Below are 24,463 nucleotides of genomic sequence, written 5' to 3'. Positions count from 1 at the left end.
CATATTATAGTCAGGACTCAAAGCCTGCTTTTTTTTGCAAATCCGACATAACAGTTTAATGTGAAAATTAAGAGCCTGATTGTGTCGGACATTTTTTTTAGGTCATAAACTAAAGACTCAAGGGGTGATCGATAAATAAAAATTGATTTGGGAAATAACAGACACCCCAATCAACATATTGATTTATTTTTCATAGTTATAAGTATGTGAATTAGTTAATTATAATGTAACGGGATCGAAATCCACCTCTGGTTCACGGGAAGCCGTTACTTAACCCTCTTGGGCACACACGTTACGGGGTCATCCCCAACTCCGACCCTTATGACACACTTAGCCAAAAAATATAATTGAATGATGACCAAGGTGGACATTAACCAGAGGTACAATCACGAATCCTCATTGCATGCGGTATCTAACCACAGCCACCACAAGTCCATACTTCTGTCACGTAACGATTCAAATTATTTGATTTTAATTAGTTGTAAGATTAAATATTTTAATTATAAGTTTGAATTTGAATCGTTACGCGGGCATTCCACCATTCCGCCGGTTGAGAGACAGCAGTCCGTTCACAAGACTAGCGCATGCGCTCAGCGTATGAGGGAGTACGTGTGTGGGATGATTTTATTTTACAATTTAAAAATATAAACAATTGATTTTTGTTAGTTTCAAATTTTTGTTTATGACTTTGAAGCATTGGGGATGCATAATCCGGCATGACATTATGCCCCAAATATTATTGAATATTTTATTTTTATTAAGCTTGTCATCCGATCATGGATGTCATTTGATGTTCGAGAAAAATATTTACCGTCGGGTAGGGGAAAATCAACACTGGAACTATATACTCGAAATCAATCCCATGATTTAAAATAATTATTTTTTAATTTATTAGATAAGATAAAAATATGAATATGGTATGAATAAATAGTACATTCATTTAAATAATTATCTATGTATCATTCAGGTGTCGAGAAATTACTTTTATATTTTATATTTTTAATTTAAAAACTAGGCCCAGGTCTAGAGTAAATAATCATAATAATAAAGAAGGGCGACTATTGCACCACGTGAGCGACGACCAACAGGTGGAGAATAGAATAATTAAATTAGAAAGATACGGGGTGTCAATGTGAACGGACACATTTTGCATTATGCGCGTTATTACGTTAGCTATTAATTTATTGTTATTGCTAATAATTAAAGTTGATGTTGCTCAGTTATTGTTCACCGGATGAATTATTTAAATCAGTTGGATTTTTCTTGGATTATGGATTTCGCTTTGCTGAAATCAGTTACGAGTACGTACCCTGAATTTCTTTCGTCGCAATTTGCTTCCAGGTGATAACCCCCCCCCCTCCCGGTAGTTGTTGGTTGCCGCGGCGGGTATCATTGATGATTTGTTTATTGGTATTATTGCTGAATGATACATGATAATTGTGATGTAAATAATCATTATTGGATATTATTGATTGTTAGGATTATTGGAGAGGACAACAGGACGCAGAGTAATCACTATTGTTTAATATGACCGTTGTTATTTATTCGGTTAATAATTGAGTACACTATCTCTGTTATTATTGCTTGACGTAATAAAACATGATGTGAACTGCAAGAAGAGAGAATATAATAATAATAATTATTACATAGGGAATAATTATAAAGATCAAGCGACAAGTGCCGCTTCATATGGATGTAGCTTGTAAGATATTTAAATTTGAAGTTAGAATTAAATCCAACACACTCCACTCATGATACATCCTCTAGATTTCAACACTTCCAACGTATCATACCCCGGCTCCTGATGGATTCCCAATGTGGGATCCTCGGCAATGGCTTGATTAAGACATCAGCCAAATTTTGCTGACTTGGTACATGATCAAGTGAAACCTTTCCTTCATTAATAATCTCTCGAATAAAGTGGTGGCGTATGTCTACATGTTTTGTACGCGGATGATGAGCTGAATTTTCAGCAAGTTGTTGTGCTCCTCGATTTTCAATGAACAAAGTTACGTGTGACAATTTTTGCACTCCAATCGTATCTAATAGATGACAGAGATTTAGCCCCTTCTTGCCTTCCTCAGATACACTTATATATTCAGCTTCGCTGGAAGATAATGACACAGTCTTCTGTTTCTGAGACTTCAAAGACACAGCAGAACCGCCAAGAAGGAAAACATAACCCGTAAATGAATGTTGATCTACCAGATCTCCGCCCCAATCAGCATCTGAGTAACCGAAGATTGGCTCATTTTTCTCGGTATACTTCAATCCAAGATTCATGGACCCAGCTGAGTATCGAAGAACCCTTTTTACCTGCCTTCCAATATGATTCCTTGGGGGCATTTATAAATTGAGCGAGGCGTGACACAGTATTGTCTATATTAGGTCTAGTGCACACTGATAAATATAGTATAGACCCAATTAATTTTCTACATGGGCAGTTTCTAAGATCAAAGTCACAATCCTCAGCTTTCTTTTGTTGTACCTCAGCCGGGGTATCAATGGAATTGCACATATTCATACCAAATCTTATAAGAACATCTGTTGTGTAACCCTTTTGTGACACGGTAATGGAACCTTCATCACGATAAATCTCTAGCTCCAGACAATATCCTGTAAGCCCCAAATTCTTTTCTTCAAACACTTGAGCCAGTTTTCCCTTAATCTCATTAATCCAAGTGAGGTCCTGAGAGGCAATTAGTATATCATCAACATAGATGTCTAGTATTGATATTTTATCTCCTTGATATGCATAATAGAGGCAGGGTTCATTTACAGTTGATTCAAGTCCCAGGTCTCTCAGTACCATAGATAATTTAGTGTACCATTGTCTACCAACCTGTCGTAAGCCATAGACCGCCTTGTTCAGTTTACAGGCATTAGCACCATCCTTTAAACTATCTTTCATTTGTTTTGCACGCTCTTTTACTACTTCCTCAACCTTTTCATCTCTCTCAATCTTCTCCAGAAAACGTGGTAGGTCTTGAGGGATTTCCATGTACACCTCTTCTTCTAAGGTCCCGTTCAAATAAGCAGTCTTTATGTCAAGTTGATTTATAACCATCTCCAGTTCAACTGATATGGCGAATAAGATTCTGATAGTCTCCAGTCTCGCAACTAGAGCAAACGTATGACTGTAGTCAACTCCGAAGGCTTGGCTGTAACCTTTTGCCAGAATTCGTGCCTTTCGTTTCTCAATGCATCCATCTGCGGAGTATTTATTTGTAAGAACGCTTCTACTCCCAACAATGTTTTTATTTTTGGGCTTGACTACTGTACTCCACGTATTGTATTGAAGTAAGCTTTCAATTTCTGATTTAATGGCCGCTTCCCATTCAGGTTTATCTGCAGATCTTAGAGCATCGTCGATTGAAATTTCAGCAGACCCACAAAATACATTGTCATCAAGTTCAGCCTTTGGATCCTGTGTGTTCAGATCTGAATTTTCGCTGCTTCGTACGGACTGGAATAAACGTCTCGGGCGACCTCTTGAAACCGTACGGCACAGTTCAGGTCTCACCCGGCCTCGGGCAGTTTCATGAGGAATAGAAGGCTCAGGTGATGATTCTACATTCACTTCTTGATCATGAAGCACATCTGGGGAATCCTGCCTATAATTAAATTGAATCTGAGTCTTGGGTGAGCTTATTTTTTCTTCCAATACAGGTGTTTCATCCGGTTTCTTGTCCACAATGCCCTCAGCTTCATCCACAAAGTTTACGTCACGATAAACAATCGCTTTTCGGGCTTCTGGTATCCAAACTCGATATCCCTTAGTTTCTCTTGGATAACCAATAAATGTCCCTTTAACAGATTAATGATCAAATTTACCTTTGGCATTGTTTTGATTCAGATATTTCAGATTTGGTTCCCCTTTGGTCCATTTTTCATAAGGAATCAACCCCTGAATACTGCTGGAGGGGCATCTATTACGAATGTGACACGATGTAGCTACAGCCTCAGTCCAGAACATATTTGGTAGAGATGACTGGATAAGTAGACACCGAGCCATATCTAGGATGGTCCGATTCATTCGCTCCACTACGCCATTTTATTACGGAGTATAAGGAGCCTTTAACCTGCGTGTTATCTCCCGTCTTGCGAGTAAATTATTGAACTTCTCATTACAATATTTCTTGCCATTATCGGATCGGATACATTAATTTTTCTTCCAGTTTCTCGCTCAACCTTCGATTTATATAACTCAAAAGCTTCACATACCCCATTCTTTTGTTTTAGAAAATACATCTCGCACCATCTTAAGTGATCGTCTACAAAAGTGACAAAGTATTTTGCTCCATTAAAACCTTGTGTTCGCAGAGGTCCCACAACATCTGGATGTATTATATCTAATGCTTCTGTTGTCTGTCTTTCACTCTTTTCAAAGGGCAAAATAGTCATCTTACCCTTTAAGCAAATTTGACATTTTGAAAGACATTCTGCATCACTCAACTTGTATTGTTTACTTACAATTGAATTGATAAATTTAAGAAGATCTTTTGCATTGAGATGTCCTAAACGCCAATGCCATTTTTGAATGACAGATTGTACCCCCTCCTCGGCAACGCCTACAACGGCAACCCCTACAGTGGCAACACTGCTCGCAACATAATATAAGTCTCTTCTTCTTTCTGCTCTTAATTTGACCACCCCATCACTATTTGCGACAACAGCCATATTTTTCTTGAATGTAAACGTGTACCCTTGGCCAGCAATTTTGGCTACTGAAACTAAGTTACTTCTTATTTCAGGTACGTATAACGTATCATGAAACTCAACATACCTCGGTGATTGTTCATCAACAACCGTCAACTTCACGGTCCCTTTTTCTGCAATTTGACTAGATGACTGATTTGCTAAGTTTATCTTTCCTTTAACATTTTCACTAATTTCCTTGAAAAGGCTAGCATCTCCACATAGGTGTGCAGTGCACCCGCTGTCCAGAATCCAAGAACACTCCTCAGCTAGCATTACTTCATCTGAAGCTCGGTTTAGTAGCTCAGTTACTGAGAGAAAGGCATCATATATGTCATCAGCAACATTTACTGACCCTCTTTCTTCAAAATGATTGTATCTACACTAGGGTGCTTCGTTTGAGAAAACTATTTTTTTTTTCCAAGTCTCATGTCAAAATATCATTGTACACATGGAAAAAAAAATTCTCACTAAAAATGAGCTCTTAATTTTGATTTTAAGTGCTCGCTAAATGAATTTGAAATTTTTCCATTTAATGAACACGTAAATTTTAATTTTTTAATTTTAACTATCTATAGCTTCGCGGCATTTCAAGACATTTGATCGGCCATAGGCGGAAATCACAGAGGAAGATTTTCTCTTTGAAAATGCTTGTAGCTAATTCATATTTTGTAACTGGCCTCAACAGTAAACAATCTTAAAGCCAATTTTTCTCGAATTTCATGTTTTTTTTATTTTACTTGCAAAACACCAACTAGTAGTTTTAGAGATAAATCCAAGTAAAAATCTCAAAATTTGAAAAATCGCTGTTTTATCCAAGATGTCATTACTTTTTTATAAAATTATGGCCAAAGAAATATATAATATATCCTGGTTAATATATCATCAGAAATATATAATCCTGGGAAAAAAAGTTTTTCATGAAATTGTATGAAATTTCATAAAATTTCACTAATGAAATTTCCTGAAATTTTATGCTGAAAATGGCCTGATAAAATTTTATGAAAATTTATAAAATTTCACGGAATTTTATAAAATTCTACAGTCACCATTGATTTTTCGAAAAAAATATTAGGTTTTGAAAAAAAATTGCAATTAGATCTTACAAATTGATCTAATGAGTGAAGGCATTACGGTAACAGACTAATTGTAACTTTAATGACGAAAAAATCCTAGCGACTGCTGGGCTCGAACCTAAGTCCTTCCGATTTTGTCTCTCATAATATTCTATGAAATTTGATAGAATTTTTAAAATATCATGGTTTTATAAAATTCCATAAAATTTTGTAATAGGAGACAAAATTTCAGAAAAATTCACAAGGTTTTAAATAATTGTTGTCAAGATTCCAAGGATTTATTGGTATGAACTTCTATAAATTTTTTTAAAAATTTATGAAATCTTATAAAATTATATAAAACATTACAAAATTTCATAAAATTATACGAAATATAATAAAAAATTTACATATTTACTACCAAGATTCGAAGGAGTATTGTAAAAATTATTTTTTGAATTCTAAAAATTCTTGAAATTACATAAAATTTCATGAAGTAATGTAGGTTCATCGAACTATAAAATTGTAAGAATATTTTTAAAAATAAATCAAACCAAGAGATAATTTTCGTAAAATTTAACATAATTTAATGGAATTTCATAAACTTTTGTAACATTTCGTGTGAGGCTAAAACTTTAATTCTGTAAAATTACATGAAGTTTTATAAAATTTTATAATATTATACAAGACCTAATTTTATTTCATAAAATTTTATAATAATGTATAAAATTTCACACCATTAAGTTCTTAGAATCTTCATAACAATCATGTAAAATTTTGTAAATTTTAATGAAATTTTACACAATTATATGAAATGTTGCAAAATTTTATGAAATTTCATATAATTAGCTCCCAGTTTCTGATAATATTTTATAAGTTTCTTTTCAAATTTTATAAACTTTTGTAAAACATTCTAAAATTTCACAATAATATGTAAAATTTTATACCAATAACTTCTTGAGATCTCAATAACAATTATAAAAACTTTATACATTTTTATAAAATTATATAGTATTTCATAAAATTATATGTAATTGCATAAAATTTTATGAAACTTTATAAAATTTCACAGAATTTCACCAAATTTCATTGGTACAATTTCTCGAAATTTGTTAAAATTTTGTAAAATTTTATCAAATTCTATAAAACTTCATGAAATTTCATCAAATTTCATGAATAAATTTTTTTCCGGAATGTTATACGAAATTCTCCCCTATTATACTTCCTTCGTCTGAACTTAACTCAAATGCCGTTGTTTGACTATCGGAAGCTTTTTGAATTAGTACCTCTCTCAGTAACAAAAATAATTGTTTCATACTTTTTATACTAACAAATAGATGTGTTATATGTATTTTCATATTTTCTTCTTATACATTATATATGTTTTCAGCGATGATTTCGTTAAACGCTACTAAAATCTTGGATAAGACAGCGATTTTTCAAATTTTGAGATGTTTAATTGGATTTATCTCGAAAACTACTAGTTTCACGGTATTATTTTACATAACTTTTTTTTGTAGAAAATAAAATTCCCTACAAAAAAGTTAGATACAATTTTGTCGTAAAGTTGATGTTTTGCAGTTAAAATAAAAAAAACCATGAAATTCGGGAAAAAATTGGCTTTAAGATTGTTTACTGTTGAGGCCGGTTACAAAGCATAAATTAACTACAAACACTTTCAAAGAAAAAATCTTTCTCTGTGATTTTCGCCTATGGCCCATCAAATGTCTTGAAATGCCGCGAAGCTATAGATAATTGAAATAAAAAATTAAAATTTACGTGTTAATTAAATGGGAAAATTTCAAATTCATTTAGCGAGTACTTGAAATCAAAATTAAGAGCTCATCTTTAGTGAGAATTTTTTTTTCAATGTGTACAACGATATTTTGACACGGGACTTGGAAAAAAAAATAGTCATCTCAAACGAAGCACCACAATCTACACTGATAAGACTTGTCCAATGCGGTTACACTCAAAACACCTAATTTTATTTGGCCTTCTAATATTCTTAATATTTGAAGCGACAAAAGTTTCAGTGTTCTCATTAACATTTGTTGACTTCTTCCTTGCTTCACTTTCTTCCAAAATTTTAACACCAAGTTTATCTACCAAGGGTAATTCGTCTCTGGATTCAATGGCACAACGGAAGTTCTCATAGCGTTTGGGGAGACTGTATAATAAGCGTATCGTGAGGATGTCAGAATGTGAATCGATTCCCATGGCCTTTAACTTACCCAGAGTTACAAAAAATTGATTCACATGGTCTCGAACATCACCTCCTTCGTGCAGGCTTGTTAGCATTAATTGTTTGAGTAGATTTGCTTACTTTATAGGTCCTTTTGACGCGAAGACTGATTCCAGTTTTATGATGGCTGCATTTGCTGACGCAGCACCACTACCAGTAGCAGCATTTGGGATTTTCTCATCTGCACTCACATACTCCCATAAATCATGTTTGCTTAGTAATGCCTCGATCTGCATTTTCCAGGTTTCATAATTGTTCTTGATTAAGAGCTCAACTCTAGCAGATTCACTAGCTATTTTATTCTTGTTCAATAACAAATTGCAATAAACTTTACTCACGTGCACGTACCGGCTTAACCTCAAATAAATAAATAACTTAACTATTTTATTGCCGTCCTGGGCCCATAACCTGTTAGGATTATTGGAGAGGACAAGAGGATGCAGAGTAATCACTATTGTTTAAAATAACCGTTATTATTTATTTGGTTAATAATTAAGTACACTATCTTTGTTATTATTGCTTGATGTAATAAAACATGATATGAACTGCAAAAAAAGAGAATATAATAATAATAAGATAGGGAATAATTAGAAAGATCAAGTGACAAGTGTCGCTTCATATGAATGTAGCTTGTAAAATATTTAAATTTGAAGTTGAAATTAAATCCAACATTGATTAATGTTGTGGTTAATTTATATACTTGAAAGTGTTGAAAAATATATATATACGGCGTTTGTTAGTCATAAAATAGAAGTATACATATATATATATATATATATATATATATATATATATATATATATATATATATATACAACCTTAGTGAAGCGTCGTATATAGCTATCGATATACATACATATATCTATAATGCATCTACAGTACTTGAGCAAATTCCTCAAGTACTAACATCATCGCTCGGGTGAAAAATTCCCGAATTATTATAATTATTATTTATTACTCAAAATATCTGTAAGATATTATTTATTATTATAAATTTTTATTTTCATTTAAAATAACTAAGTGATTTACTGTTTTGATTTATTTATATACCCCAGCGGTCAAAAATATTATTGCATTGTTTTTAAAATTATAATTATTTAAAAAGAGAAAAATTCATTATTTGAGTGTGAGTGAGAATAAAAATTCCGTATCTTTCTCTCCCTCATAAGTGTTGAGAGATAGAATAAAATAAAAATATTTTGATTATTTATTATTTAGATGAAACCGAATGAAATAATTATTTCCTTTATTTAATATTTCAATTCAATATTATTTGTTAATAGAATTTATATCTATTATTTCGGTATATTAAATTTGTATACTTTATTTTTTTATACTGAGGTTGTTGTGTGATAATTCAACCTCCAGTGGGGAAAATTTATAACGATTTTTAATCGTATTTTTGGCAATGTAGCCAGGTAGTATCGTTATTAACTTAAACAAACTAAATATTGTAAGAAAAATTAATTTTTATCATTGTTTATTTAAGAAAATTAAAACTTGGAAACCAACAGCTGTCGGGGAAATTTGATATCCGAACAAAAACAGTTTCACTGTAAAAAACGCGCCAAGTCCACGTTCATAGAACTCAAATTTATTTGAAACAAAATTTGATTCTTTACAAAAAGATGTGAAATAAAAAGTGATACTTTACAAAAAGATACGATATGAAGAAGTAACCAAGTAACGGTTATAATTCAAAAATTGAAGAAATTTTGTTGCAAATTTAACAATTGAAAAAAAAAAAATTTTTAATCGTACTTGGCGTGCGTCATTGAGTACCCCAATTTTTTTCGGATGAATCACAAGCCATTTCTCAATACCGTTTTTATTTAATCAGTTGTATGCTATTGATTTTGGTTATCGGTATGAAAAGGTTTCATGAACAAGACATTATTCTTTAAAACCAGCTTTGATGGCCTTGATGACTAGTCCGAATTATTCGTCGCGCTGCACACTGACTGCTAGGTAATACTGTTTACAGAGGTCGTTCTATTTGGATGTACTTTAGTTCGACCTATCCGCGGGAGGATTTGAATAAAACAAAAATGTAAAATTGGATTTGAAACGAAATTAAAGTTTCTTCGAACTTATTCTTAGATTTGTTTGACTTACTCCATACACAATTCAGTTTTGCGAAACTTTTATGAAATAATAATTCATTAATTATATTTATGCATTTAAAAGGTCCACCTATTTATAAATTTGCTTACATTACAATTACATTCATCAATCCTGAAAAAATTTGGGGTACTCAATGACGCACGCCAAGTACGATTAAAAAATTTTTTTTTTCAATTGTTAAATTTGCAACAAAATTTCTTCAATTTTTGAATTATAACCGTTACTTGGTTACTTCTTTATATCGTATCTTTTTGTAAAGTATCACTTTTTATTTCACATCTTTTTGTGAAGAATCAAATTTTGTTTCAAATAAATTTGAGTTCTATGAACGTGGACTTGGCGCGTTTTTTACAGTGAAACTGTTTTTGTTCGGATTTCATATCTTTTTGTAAAGTATATATTCTTTGAGTAAAACATGATTTAAAGATCGAAACGAATTAAAACATTAAGGTTAAAAATCATTTTATTTAAAATTAAACAAAATTATTTAATTATTTGTTTATTTAAAATCATATAAGAGGTATAAAAAAAAAAAACTTAGAATCGCACCTAAGGAACATATCGCAATTCGAGAACTGAGCCATGCATGGTTTGTGTTTGAGGCAACACAACACAACTGGCAAAACCAAGCGAGGATTTGTCCGTTTTGCAGTTAAAAGAAAAATATTTTAAAAAACTAAAAACACGGTTTAAGAATTTTTTCATTTAAAATTAATCGAAATTATTTACTTTTTTATTGATTCAAAAGTTATACACCATAAAGACGTTTTTTAACTATTATTGCACGACTCATGATGTGAAGCATCTGAAAGTGCTTTACGATCGAAAAATTTTTTTGACTCATTTCGGAATAAAATTTGGTAATCAGCAAAGCCTTGGAACTACAGTCGATAAGGTTACCAACTTTAAATAAGACGAAATTTTCATAACAAGATATTAAAATAGTTATTAATTAATGGAAAATATAAGTGAAAATCTTATTTATCATGCTTTTCAGCGTACGTCTCTGCATTCAACGTTTATAAATATGCACGCACAGGAAATCTTCACATACACAACCAAAAATTGGCAGACATGAAATTTTCACAAATAAATACAATATATATGCACTCACGTTAAATGCAGAGACGTACGCTGAAAAGCATGATAAATTAGATTTTCACTTATATTTTCCATTAATTAATAACTAATTTACTAACTATTCAGATTGATGCTGTATATTAAGATTTTTCACAATATCAATATAGATTATTTTATATAAATTTCATAACGACAAGTACAATTAAAAGTTCATATTTTGTTTGATTGGATATTCACTTTTTTTTTGTAATAAATCTTAAATTTAAATGTTCCCGGGCATCTGGAAGGAAATCCCACTGCGTCACAACAACATTAATGCGCATGCGCGACATAGCTACACTGGTAATGAGATGTTAATTAATTAAAATTGATAATAAAAGGCGATAAGACGTTAATTATGATCGAACAAACGAAGATTATGAAAGAACAAACGAAAATGAATATTAATTAATGGATAACAGGAAGAAATGAAATGACGATAAGTTAAAGGGGGCTAAGTTGAGGTTGAAGATTCAATTATTTAATTATAAATAAACAATAAACGAACAAACAACAACAATCGACGGACAATAACGAACAAACGACGAACAAACGATTGGAGCATTGAAAAATTAAAAAAGTGTGAAAATCAAAATTGATGGGGACCAGCTTCAGCAAACCAACTTTTTGGATTTACAACTTTTGCCACCAACTTTCTCAGAAAATGTCTATCAACTATTGGAGGTACCAACTGTTGGCGGTCAACTTGAAGTCCAGTTGCGGCTGCAAGTTTCTCGTCAGTTTCTCGCCAACTTGGCTATCAGGGTTTATTGTTATTATCATATTGTTGACAGTAAATAACACAGTGCATAATACTTATATTTAATATAAGTATTATGTCAAGAATATCGTCATTTGAAACTTCCGCTTAATTTTATGAAAGTGCCACCTACAGGCGACAATCGAGATTGAATCTATACAGCACTCGTTTAGAATTGCCGAGACCTTAAAACTCATGGAATTTAACACAGGTTGTTACCATTATTAACGATAGATCTATAAATTTAGTAAACCAATATACAGTTTATGTAATAGATGTAATAGATAATCTAATGTACCACAGTTTATTTTTATCTATTGGAAAAGGTACCCTGATAGCCAAGTTAGCGAGAAATTGACGAGAAACTTGCAGCCGCAACTGGACACCAAGTTGACCGCCAACAGTTGGTACCTCCAATAGTTGATAGACATTTTCTGAGAAAGTTGATGGCAAAAGTTGTAAATCCAAAGAGTTGATGGTCACTTTCTGAGAAAGTTGGTGGCAAAAGTTGCTTGCAAAAGTTGCTTGCAAAAGTTGGCAATCATAAGTTGACGGTAAGTTTCCTTTCAATTTCCTCAGAAGCTTGCATTCCAGTTGCAGCTAACCCAGCCTGAGGAGCTGGTCTAGGCAGGACAATTTTATATTATTTATAATTTAACGATCATTAAAATTTATTATTTCATTATAATTTGATCTCAGTAATTATTATTAAGTTTCATTATTTATATTGTTCATTTATCACACGTGGGTAGCTGCTCACGCTATATCGGACTATTCCGCGTCTCCGTCGCTCAATTTCAGCACCGTATACGTTATACCTCTCTTGGGCCAAACACTACATCGACGTCAGGAAATAAACCAAATGTATTCAAAGTGGGCTTGGAAAGGCCCCCTATTGTGCCAGTCTCCCAGCGCTGGTCAACAACTAGCTTGGGGTTAAATGGTGGAGCACAACTTCTTCCCATACCTTAGAAAGAGTTTTCGCTGCTTGTTATTTTTCAGATTAGAACAGGTTATTATCTACTTGTTCAATTCTTGATAAGCTTTCTACATTTCGAGGTGTGAAACGCTCTGATTATTTAAGCCAAATCGGAATACAGGGTGCAGCTCGGGGTTAAGTAAGTGAATGTGGAATGTTTTTGAATTTTACCGAATGCTGGGTGAATAGCTATGTCTTTGAGGCAATTTATCGTTGTTAGTAAGCTAAAATCTCATACTGGCAGGCAGAGGATATAGAAAAAATTAGAATAAAAAAACATCCAAGAATAGGTTTTGAATTATTTCTTGAATGTTAAAACTTTTTTTTGTTGCTGAGAAGCTTTATTTCTTCAATAAAAAACAGTAATTATTAGAAAAAAATTGAAAAAAAAAAAAAAAAAAAATTCCGAAATTTTTTGTTTTTGTTTTTTTAACAAAATTTGTTTTCTCTGTTATGTTCGCCGCTTAAATTAAAATTAATTATCCGGGATTTTCCCCTTTGGTAGCGATAGAAAAATTTAGACTAGCAATTTGGAGGTTGTGGACAACATTAAAGAATACGAGAAAGAGGTATCTTCCTATAATTTATTATTTATGGTGGATTTTTCGAAAAGTAAGAACCCAAATCGTCTCCGAAGAGACTGTTGATATTGTGTTGAACCCGTTATCTTATGAAAGAATAGAATGTAAATCTTTCACCTACCCTTCGATGTTCCTTTCTTTCTATTCACGGCAGGTTAGATCCCTCCAGAACGTTGCAGCTCACTCAGCTTCCTTCTGTAGGATTTGGTTGGATGGGCGCGGCTGGGGTAGTAGGATGTAAACTTATATGCTACTCTCGAATGAAACTCGGAAGGCTGAACTTATGATTTTTGACTTTTTATTATTGATTTAGTTACAATTCACTTGTACACTGAATCCTTTTCACAATTTTTAAACAATTGATATTTTTAGAATATTTATCATTGACGGATATTTATATAAGATTTTTATTTTATGTTTAATGCGTCCTTTGTACACACCCGAAAAGTGATTTTATGCGCAAAATAAGTCAGCCCGAGATGGAATCGCAAATTCACATGATTTGCGTCACTATTTCAATCGGACCGGAAGTTTCTGTCAATCTTTGAGGATTCTTAATAGATAAAAGAGTCGATTATTGCTTTTTCAACGCCTAAGCGGATTCCTGCAATAATTGATTGCGAAAAGTTGTTAAGTTTAGGATGCCTTATTGATTATTCAACGCCGAAGCGGGTTCCTGCAATAAAGTTTAAATAGAAAATATTAAAGATCTTCTTATTGACCTTTCAACGCCTGGGGCGGAATCCTGCAATAAGAGTGCACGAAAGTTCGACGTTCGAATACTCGCAGACCGTAAGTTATATAAACCGACTAGCCATGACCTATGGGTGCTCAGGCTTTTTATAAACTTTGATTTGACGATTAATGGGGAATTTTTAATTATGGTCATTGGTGGAAGGTGACGACAGTTTATTAATTGTTCGCTCAACTTATTGCAGTTATCCTCCCACTATTCTTTGTCGCATAAAAAGGTGGAAAAAGCTGATGCTGCGTTTTCGCGAGCTTTTGAAAAGGAGAGCTCTGTAATAATTATTTTTAAATAATTATTAGAAAAAAAAAATTATTTGGACATAACATCTCGATAATTTGCTTTTTTATCATCTTGGCAATCGATTTTAATAACATCAAAATAATTTCAAAAATGATGAGGAAGCAAAATATCAAAAAAAAAAATTTTGTAAAAGATCAACTTTCTCGAAAAAAAAAGAATTTTTGAAAAAAATTTTTTTAATAATTACTGTTTGTGATTACAGAAATAAAGTTTGTCAGTAAAAGAAGTTTTTGACATAAAAGAAATGATTCAAAACCAAAGAATCGCTCCTTATGCGATTTTTAGAAAAACCGATAAATTTAAAGCTTTGGAACACTAAGAAAGAAAAATCACAGCGCTTTGAAATTTTTAGGGTTTTTTCAGGACACTTTGAGGTTGAAAAAAACCGACGGTATTCTTTGTTTATCCGTTATATCCAAAGTTATACCAAGATTCCGAATATTCTTAAATATGCGAATTTTTACCTGTTTTTAAAAAAACATTATCGTTTTAACAAAATCTTTCCATTAAAAGCTACTAATTTCACCTTATAGAGTATGTTTTTCAGTTCTCAAAGCCTTACTTCTATTCTTTGTACGACGAATATGTTCGGAGTTATCAACTATCAAATCTAAAATGGACTTTTTTGCTGTGATCAATGACGACTCGGCACCAAATCGTCGTAGAGACTTTTTGAGGCCGGCAAATTAAAGAGCATAAAATTTTCTAACAAAGCAGTAAGGTCAAATTATCGAAAAAGAATTATTAAAACCCATAGACTTGTTGGAAGACGAGCAAAAATTTGAAAAATTTGTTTTTCGTCGGTTTTCTTAGGATTAATTTGAAACAATGCATGATAAATAAATTTAAAGTTCAGATTTAAAAACTAGAAACTTAAGATTACAATTTGCTTTTTTTATTTTCACTCTACAATTATTTTTCACCTAGTTACAGCATGTTGAAAATCACCCAAAAATTTCGAATTTTTTTTCTATCCCTTAATTTTTGGGACTAGTGTATATAAACTACCGCCGCGAGCTGTCTTCCATTTTAAATTTATAACGTATACCTTGCTGAAATTTCGGGACGAAGACGCGGAACAGCCTAATATAGCGTATTAGGTCACCCACGTGTGATCTCAAAATAATAATAAATAATAATTTACGATATTAAATGATGATAGATACCGAGATCAATTTAAAATAAAATAAAAAAATTAATACAATGATTAAATTATAAATAATAAATACTTGTCGTGCCTGAACCAGCTCCTTAGGCTGGGTTAGTGCACGTAGGCGCCAGACCGTTTATTTAAAACGGACAAAACTTTATTAAGGGGAAAATTTACGAGGGAAAATCCGAGCAAGTGACTCGTGACAAAGTGAAAAATACTCGAGAGACACAACAGAAATGAAATAAATAATAGAAAAATTTGTAAATAAATAATAAATAATTACGTATAAGTAATAAATAAGATCAGGAAAAATGAAATTCAGCAGTAGGAAAAGATCCAGAGAAATAAATATCGAACTTTCCCCGACAGCTGTTGGTTTCCACGTTTAATTTTTATAAACAATATAAAAATAATAATTTTTCACAATATTTAATTTTGTTAAAATTAATAACAATAATACCAGGTTATTTTTCCAACAATATAATCGCAATATTACAATAAATTATATAAACTGAGTTGACCAAAAAAAAATAAATATAATTTAAATTAATTAATAATCCTGATTTAATTTTAAATAAAAGAAATAATTATTTAATTATTTATTCATTTTATTTGTTTATTTATTTATTAATCATGGAGCAGTCGCTCCCTATGATTACATACATTTATAAATTCTATAAAATCTCTCAACCTATGTAAAGTAAATTATACATGCATATATAGACATAAGCATACGAACACTCTCTCATACAGACTCTATTTTAAATTACAAAATTTATAAATATTAACGAGCTTTAATAATTATCAATAAGTAGCGCAATCTCAAAGCCGTTCGCGTTCCTCAATATCTAATAAGTAAATATATACTTTGTTTTTAAATTCATCAAATGTTTCTGAAGATGTAATTTCAAAGGGTAATGAATTCCAAAAATTGCATCCTGTTACTATGAATGATTTTTGATACGACGTTGTGTACGCAAATGGCACTTGTAGTGTATCAGTCCGATCACGATTACGACGCGATGCAATGTTATGTCTTAATATAAGCTGCTCACTAAAAAGACCCGGTCTCATTAAACAAAGTGCTTTGTGAAATTCACATGAAATTAGCTGAAGTCTACGGTTTTTAGGCACAAGCCAACCCAAATGACGTCGATGATCAGATATATGTCTGTACCTTCCAACACGCATAACAAATCGCACACAATTATTTAGTGATAGTAGCAATGATCTTTCGTTATCATATGTTAAATTAGTAAGCACGCAATTACAATAGTCGAAAGTCGGCAATACAAGTCCAACCACAAGCTTACGTTTAAGTGCTATACTTAAATTGGAATCATTCATACGTAGTCTACTCAATGCAAACGCCGCCCGTTTTTTAATATTAGCTATGTGCGAACTCCAATTTAGCGTATTATCGAGTATTACACCTAGATATTTATAAGTATTGACAAACTCTATTATTGAATTATCTAAATATAAACGCAACAATGAGCCATTGCTCTTTTCATTAATTATGTGTATCCTACAAACATTTATTGTGCTACCGAATACCATCGATTTAGTTTTAGACATATTTAGTTTAAGTTTGTTCAAATTACACCAATCTGAGATACTTTTAATATCACTATTTATAAGTTCAATCGTTTCATTTATATCACCGATTTTACAACGGCGATAGATTACTAAATCATCTGCATATAATAGGTATAAAGAATGCCGTAGACAGTTAGGTAGATCATTTATGAATAATGAAAAAAGTAGAGGACCAAGAACGCTACCCTGAGGAACACCAGAATCTAGATTTATCCATTCTGAATTCGTGTTATTGGCTAAGACCGACTGCAATCGACCTTTTAGGTATGAATAATACCACCGAATAGTCTTTAATGAAAACCCTAATTTAAAAAGCTTACGTAAAAGTCAAAGATGGTTTACTGTGTCAAAAGCTTTAGTGAAATCAAAAAATACCGCGATGGTAACTTTACCTACATCGATCCCCATTCGAATGTCATCTGTAAACCTCAAGACAGCGGTCTGAGTCCCCATACCTTCCCTAAATCCAGTTTGCCTATTAATTAACAAGTTATTATTAATGAGATATTTAGTTGTTTGTTTATGAACGATTCTTTTAAGTGTCTTAGATAGTGCACAAAGCAAAGAAATAGGTCTATAATCCGATGGTGATGATAGATGGCGTACTTTTGGTAACGGTTTAACCAACGAAAATTTCCATAATGATGGGAATACACTATCAACTATCGATTTATTGAATATGATGATTATAAATGGTAATAAACAATTTAACAAGACTTTAAACACTTGAATTTGGAAACCATCAAGCCCACACGCCCTCGTTGATGCACGTTTAATTGCACTTTCAACATTAATGCTATCAGTCTCAATCAAATCAAACTTTTCTTCAGAATCACTACGACAATCACTAAAATCACATTCATTGAAACTAGGTAGCGGATTTCCCGAGGAAACAGAAGAAAAATATTTATTTATGTCAGAAGATGAAGACATAACCTCTTGCCGGGTCTGCATTCCTTTCCTTGTAATCCCAAGATGATCAATCACCTTCCAGAATGGTTTTGTCGTGCCGTGGGTATCGAACTTAGAATGAATATAATTATTCTTCGAAGTCGAAAGTTTACGTTTAAATTCTCGTCTCAATTCACCATATCTATCAAAAAGGTTGTTCGAACCATATCGCTTGCTTGCACGATAACAGGCATCTCGTTCTTTTTTGAGCGCACGTAGTTCAGCAGTGATCCATGGTGCTGGTGGACGGTTTACTGTAATCAACTTCACTGGAGCTACTCTGTCAAGCAAGTCGTTAGCCATTATGTTGAAAGATGTGAGCTTGGCATTAATGTCAGTTTGCATATCAAAAACACTATGATTATAGTTCATAATGTATTGATAAGCCTCATCAATTTTAATATTTTTCAATGGTCTATATTTGTTTGTATTAGGCTTAGAAGTTAATGAATCATATTTGACTGAAACGTAAATGAGATCATGACCAGACAGGAAAGGCTGAGCTGATTATCCCCATGCAGAAAGTAATGAAAGGTCACTGACAGCACATCTATCAAGCCAAGTGTCCGACGATTTTGTGTGATGCGTAGGTTGTAGTGGAACAATGTGCAAACCTTCCGAAGTAAATAGAGCGGTAATATCAATAGCATCCTGACAATATGATAACAGGTTTGCATTAAAGTCACCAAGAACGTAGACACATTTATATCTTTTAATATGAGTACAAAGCACCTTTTGAAAAGTCTCAAGATAATCAGTCTTTAGAGGTCTATAGACAACCGCAATTAATATTTTCGGTTGATCATGACTCCTTACCTCATAAATAATAAACTCTGGTGCTCCGGCGTTTGGGAGTGACGTTGATGAGGCTAAAATATTTGAACGAAGACCGTCTCAAATAATGCAACTCCTCCACTAATACGCCCGAGACGATCAACTCGAAGTACAGTATATGATTGCAAATTAATTTGTGAATCAACAATAGCTTCATTGAGCCATGTTTCTGTAACTGCAATTATTTCATATCTATTAATATAAAAGAAATCTCTAAATTCATCAATATGCGTATTTAGATTTTCAAAATAAGAATACTAAATAATCACAGTCTTTGTATTTCTTATTTTGTCTCTCAACACTTATGAGAGAGAGAAAAAGATACGGGATTTATCCTCACTCACACTCGAGATAATAAATTCCTCTGCATTAAATAATTTATAATTTTGAAATAAAAATTTCAATATTAATTTTTGACCGCTGGGGCAAACAAATAAATCAAAAGTAAAAAAAAGTAAAGTTACTCAATTATGTTAAATAATAATAAAGATAAACAATAATAAATACATATATAATATTGCTTAATATTTTTCTACAAATATTTCGAGTGAGAACAAAAAATAATTTTAACTTTGGGGAATTTTCACCCAAAGTAATGATGTCAGTACTTGAGGAATTTACTCAAGTACTGTATGCGCTCTATAGATATATATACTATAGGTATATATATATGTATACCGGCAACGTTTCACTACGTTGTACTTAACTTATATATATATATATATATATATATATATATATATATATATATATATATATATATATATATATATATATATATATATATATATATATATATATATATATATATATATATATATATATATAAATAGAAATATCAGAATATTTTTAACAATAATAAACGAAATATGTAACAATAATTAACGACAATTATTTATAATAAAAATCATGTATCATTCAATAATCAATTATGAACAAATTAATTTCCCTCGCCGCGGTGACCAACAACTACCGGGGGAAGTTATCACGTGAAAAATATATGCCGTGAAAGAAATTTAAAGTACTTACTCAAAATTAATAATCTCCAGGAACCAAAATAATTTGGATTGAAACAAATATATACTAATTCACCCGGTGGACTTTACTAACTATACTCTTTCTTTTTCCAAAATAAATATAAAATGCACGGTTGTACAAAGGACAGCGTCTACACACAATGCTAGCCCGTATCTTTCTAATTTAATTACCCCAACCTCCACCTGTTGGTCGTCGCCCACCTGGCGCAACCATCGGCCTTAATTACTATTATGATTATTTTTATCAGCCCTGGGCCTAGTTTTAAATTAAAATATAAAATATAAAGACAATTCCTCAATACCGGAATGATACATGAATAATTATTAAAATATATGAACTATTTATTCATACCATTTACTTATTTTTACTCTATCCCATAAATTAAATAATAATTATTTAAAATCGTAGAATTGACGTCGGGGATATTGCCAAGATATTGATTTACCTTTACCCGGCGGTCGATTTTTCCCCAAACCACAACTGACATCCTTAGTCGGATGACAAGTTTAAATGAAATAATATGTTAAACAAGTGTTGGGGCATTATGTTACGCTGGATTATGCATTCCAACTGTTCCAAAATCATAAACAAAAACTTAAAATTAACAAGATCAATGGTTTGTATTTTTAAATTATAAAATAAAATTAATTCACACACGTGCTTTCTCATACCCAGCACGCATGCGCTAGCACCGTGCACGGACCGCTGTCTTCATCGGCGAAATGGCGGAATGCCCGCGTAACGACTCAAATTCAAATATATAATCTAAATATTTAACTTATAACTAAACAAAATTAAATAATTTGAATCGTTACGTGACAAATTTGACTTAAATAATCGAAGCGTCAACAGCTTGAAACGCAGAAAATTCATGAAAGATTGAAGAAGCGGATAATAGCTTGTTGGAAACGCGTAAAATAACAAGTGGAGAAAGCCCTTCACATATGGTATGGGAAGAAGTTGCATACCGCCACTTATTCTAATCAACCATATAGAACAGCGCTGAGCGGCATACCACGGAAGGCCTTTCCAAGCCCACTGCGGCCAGAGTCTCTTTATTTCTTGAGGTGGTAGAAGTGTTTGGCCCAAGAGAGGTAGGACTCGCGATGGCTGTGGTTGGATACCTCGGCAATGAGGATTTTTGATCATACCTCCGGTTCATGTCCACCTTGGTTATAACTAGATTATCTTTTTTCGGTTAAGAGTGTTGTCTGGGTTGGAAGATGGAGATGACCTCGCAGCGTGTTTATGCCTGAAAGGGCGTGAAAACGGACTCCGGTAAAATGGAAGTGAACCTCTGTCCCGTCACATTGACTACTTACGCACATACGTACACGAACACTTGAACTTCTTAAAAATGGTCAAAGTAGCCTTCTAGGACTTCAAAACATCGAGAACTGTTCAATACTTCGGTTTCGAAAATTGAACCAGTGGATCACCCGCTTTGCTGGGCATTTTGGAATTTTAGATGGCTCTATATTTTGCTTTGATTGTAGATATTAATATCCTAGCATTTACCGTTCAAACATCTTCAAATATTTTTATTCTTTCGCTCTTTCCGACGTAAAAAAAAAAAGTTTTGATTGGTAAAACCACAGAATAGAGTTTATTTTCAATACTCCGGCTAGCCTCGTAACAATCAGCTTTATAAAAAGCGAAAAAACACCGTTGACTAAAATCCCTACGTCCTTTGTCCAAAAATCAGACAAAATTAGATTTCGGACGGCCTCTCAAACCACTGGAATACTTACACTTTCTACTCCCCCACAAACTCCATAAGAGTCGATTTCATAAAAGTTCACGCTCTTGAGTTTATCGTATCGTACGTAAGATACAGTTAGAATTTTCAATCTGTGCGTCGTTAGTTCGGGAATAGTAAATAATTTCATTTATATCCTCGCAAACAACCAAAAAGGTTGATTACGATAAAAAAAATTACCACCATTCATTTTTTCGTATCGTAGATAATATTCAATTTAAATTTTGAGTTTTTAGGTCTTTCAGCCGGAAAATGTTGAAAACTTTCATATTTAAGGCCCCACACAGCCCGACCAATGTCAATTTACAAAAATCTGGGCAACGGTAAGGCTTGCAGGCCAGCTCCAGAACTTCTCGCTGATATCGAGCTCAAGGAGCTCGAAAATATGAGTATACATACATTTTTGAGCTCTTCGAAAAAAATACTCTTGCTTCCCGTTTTTTTTATGAACTTTTCAAGCTCAAAAACGTTACCTTACATATTAATATTTAAAATTTTAAAACCGAAATTAATTGAGAAAAAAGTATATTCAGAAAAAAATTTATGTAAATGATGTAAATCAGGATTCAAATGAGTTCTGGTTCATATCGAAGCGCTTATACATGAAACATACAAAAAAATATTTGAGTCGGTGTTTTTTCGATTTTTTTTATGATAATAATGTTAAAACTGAAGAATGAGTCACATTACATTGCATGGCGATCGAAAGAGACGATAAAGACGAAGAGTTAATATGATTTTGAATACGCATGAGTACATTATTATGATTTATTAAGGTAAAATTTCATAAAATGTTATTTTTTTAACGTTTTGACACCGATATTTTTTGGGCTAATAAATCAATATTGCCGTTTAATGTAGTAGTCGACACCTATTATTGAGTTCTGAAGCTGAATAAAATTCGAAATTGCAAACGGTTTAGCCGTTTCAAATATAATTTGAAAAAAATCGTTTTTTATCCTTTTTGTCCCACGAAATATTTTGAACGATTAGCGATTTTGATGGTTGAGACGGCTATCGACGTATGTTATTGAGTTCTAAAGCTGATAGGAATTAAGAATTGATTGGTTTGGTTATATCGAAGATATTTAAAAAAAAAACATTTTTTACCATTTCTTTCTCCGATGATATTGCTCGAACGAATCAACTGATTTTGATCGTTGAGGTGGCGATCTGAGGCGCATTTTATCGAGTACTAGAGCTCATTTGATTTTTGAATTAATCGATTGTCTCATTTCTGAGAAACTTTAAATGACCTAAAAAAAAACATTTTTTTTCTTTGTATTTCATTTGTATCTTCAAGTCTAATTCATTAATCAATCTTAAATTTTCAGAAAAGTTGACGGCCCACAAGCTTGTTTGACTGCCTAAAGAACCTTTTTGATCAGTTTATTAGTTAAAAAATTATAACAAGTTCACACACACACACACACACACACACACACAAGCATCATCATGAAAATGGGTTCAAATAGCTTCCTACGACCTCAAAACGACGACACATGATTAAAGAACGATTTTCGAAAATCGGACCGAAACCAATAAATTCCCGCATTTTCAAAAATTTTCAATCTTGTGAGCGTATCCTACATATAATATTCATTTATAATCTAAAGTTTCTAGGTCTTCTGACAGAAAAAACGTGAGAATTATGCATTAATTACGCCCTCGTAAACTAATATAAAAAACGATTATTTGAAAATAAACTGACAGCATTTAATTTCTCGTATCGTAGGAAATTTCGATTTTAAAATTCCAATCTGTAGATCTTTCCATTACAAAACGTGAAAATTTTCATTTCTTACGACCCCGCTAAGCTCCACCAGAGTCGATTACTTAAAAAAACATTATATTTTCGGTTTTCGATATCGTTTTTCTCAGTTTTTCAGTAACGTTGATTTTGCTATGACGACGGTTGCTATGGAAATAGTTGCTATGTCGTGTGATAGTAGACAATCAGAAAAGTGAGTTTGATAGCCAATGAGAAGGAAGGATCCGGAAAATTGCTAACAAGTCAATTTTTAATAGCCCGGGAAAAATTAATTATATATGGCCATATATGTATGCGACATATATGGCCATATACGGAAATTGGTGATATATAACGATACATAATTTTATACGGCCATACATAGCTTGATATGACTATATATAACTTGACCTGACTATGTATAGAAATTGACAATATATGGGCATATATAGTTTGATATGACTATATACAGCTTGATATGGCCATGTATGACTTGATATGACTATGTATACAAATTTGAACTAAAATTAATTTTTTTTTTTTAATTATTTTGGCAATGCAGAGATTATCAGATCTGTGAATTATTGAATTACTAATCAAATTGGAAATTTTTAATCTAGAGAAAAAACGCTAGACTTATTAATAACCTCACCCGCTTCAGTAGGATTCGAACCTAGGGCCTTCCATACGAGAGAACGACGCTTTGACGACTAGGCTATGTTACCGACAATCACAACGAAGTTTAGCTGTGCTACGTAAGATAGGAA

General features: G+C 32.4%; 1 protein-coding gene across 14 annotated transcripts in view; it reads right to left on the bottom strand.

Moving 5' to 3' along the window:
- LOC103572023 (uncharacterized) overlaps positions 1-24,463 on the bottom strand; it is a 370,788-nt gene that overhangs the window by 89,180 nt on the left and 257,145 nt on the right. The window contains exon 2 of one of the 14 annotated variants that reach the window (XM_053742091.1): positions 23,057-23,202. The exons of the other annotated variants lie outside the window; for them this stretch is intronic. Within the exon in view, the coding sequence (XP_053598066.1) occupies positions 23,057-23,130 (74 nt within the window). The 5' untranslated portion in view covers positions 23,131-23,202. The remainder of the gene's footprint in view (positions 1-23,056; positions 23,203-24,463) is intronic. 14 annotated transcript variants of the gene reach the window in all.

Source organism: Microplitis demolitor, chromosome 9 (assembly GCF_026212275.2).
Source record: "Microplitis demolitor isolate Queensland-Clemson2020A chromosome 9, iyMicDemo2.1a, whole genome shotgun sequence".
Lineage (NCBI taxonomy): Eukaryota > Metazoa > Arthropoda > Insecta > Hymenoptera > Braconidae > Microplitis > Microplitis demolitor.
This window is presented reverse-complemented; position numbering and strand designations above follow the sequence as displayed.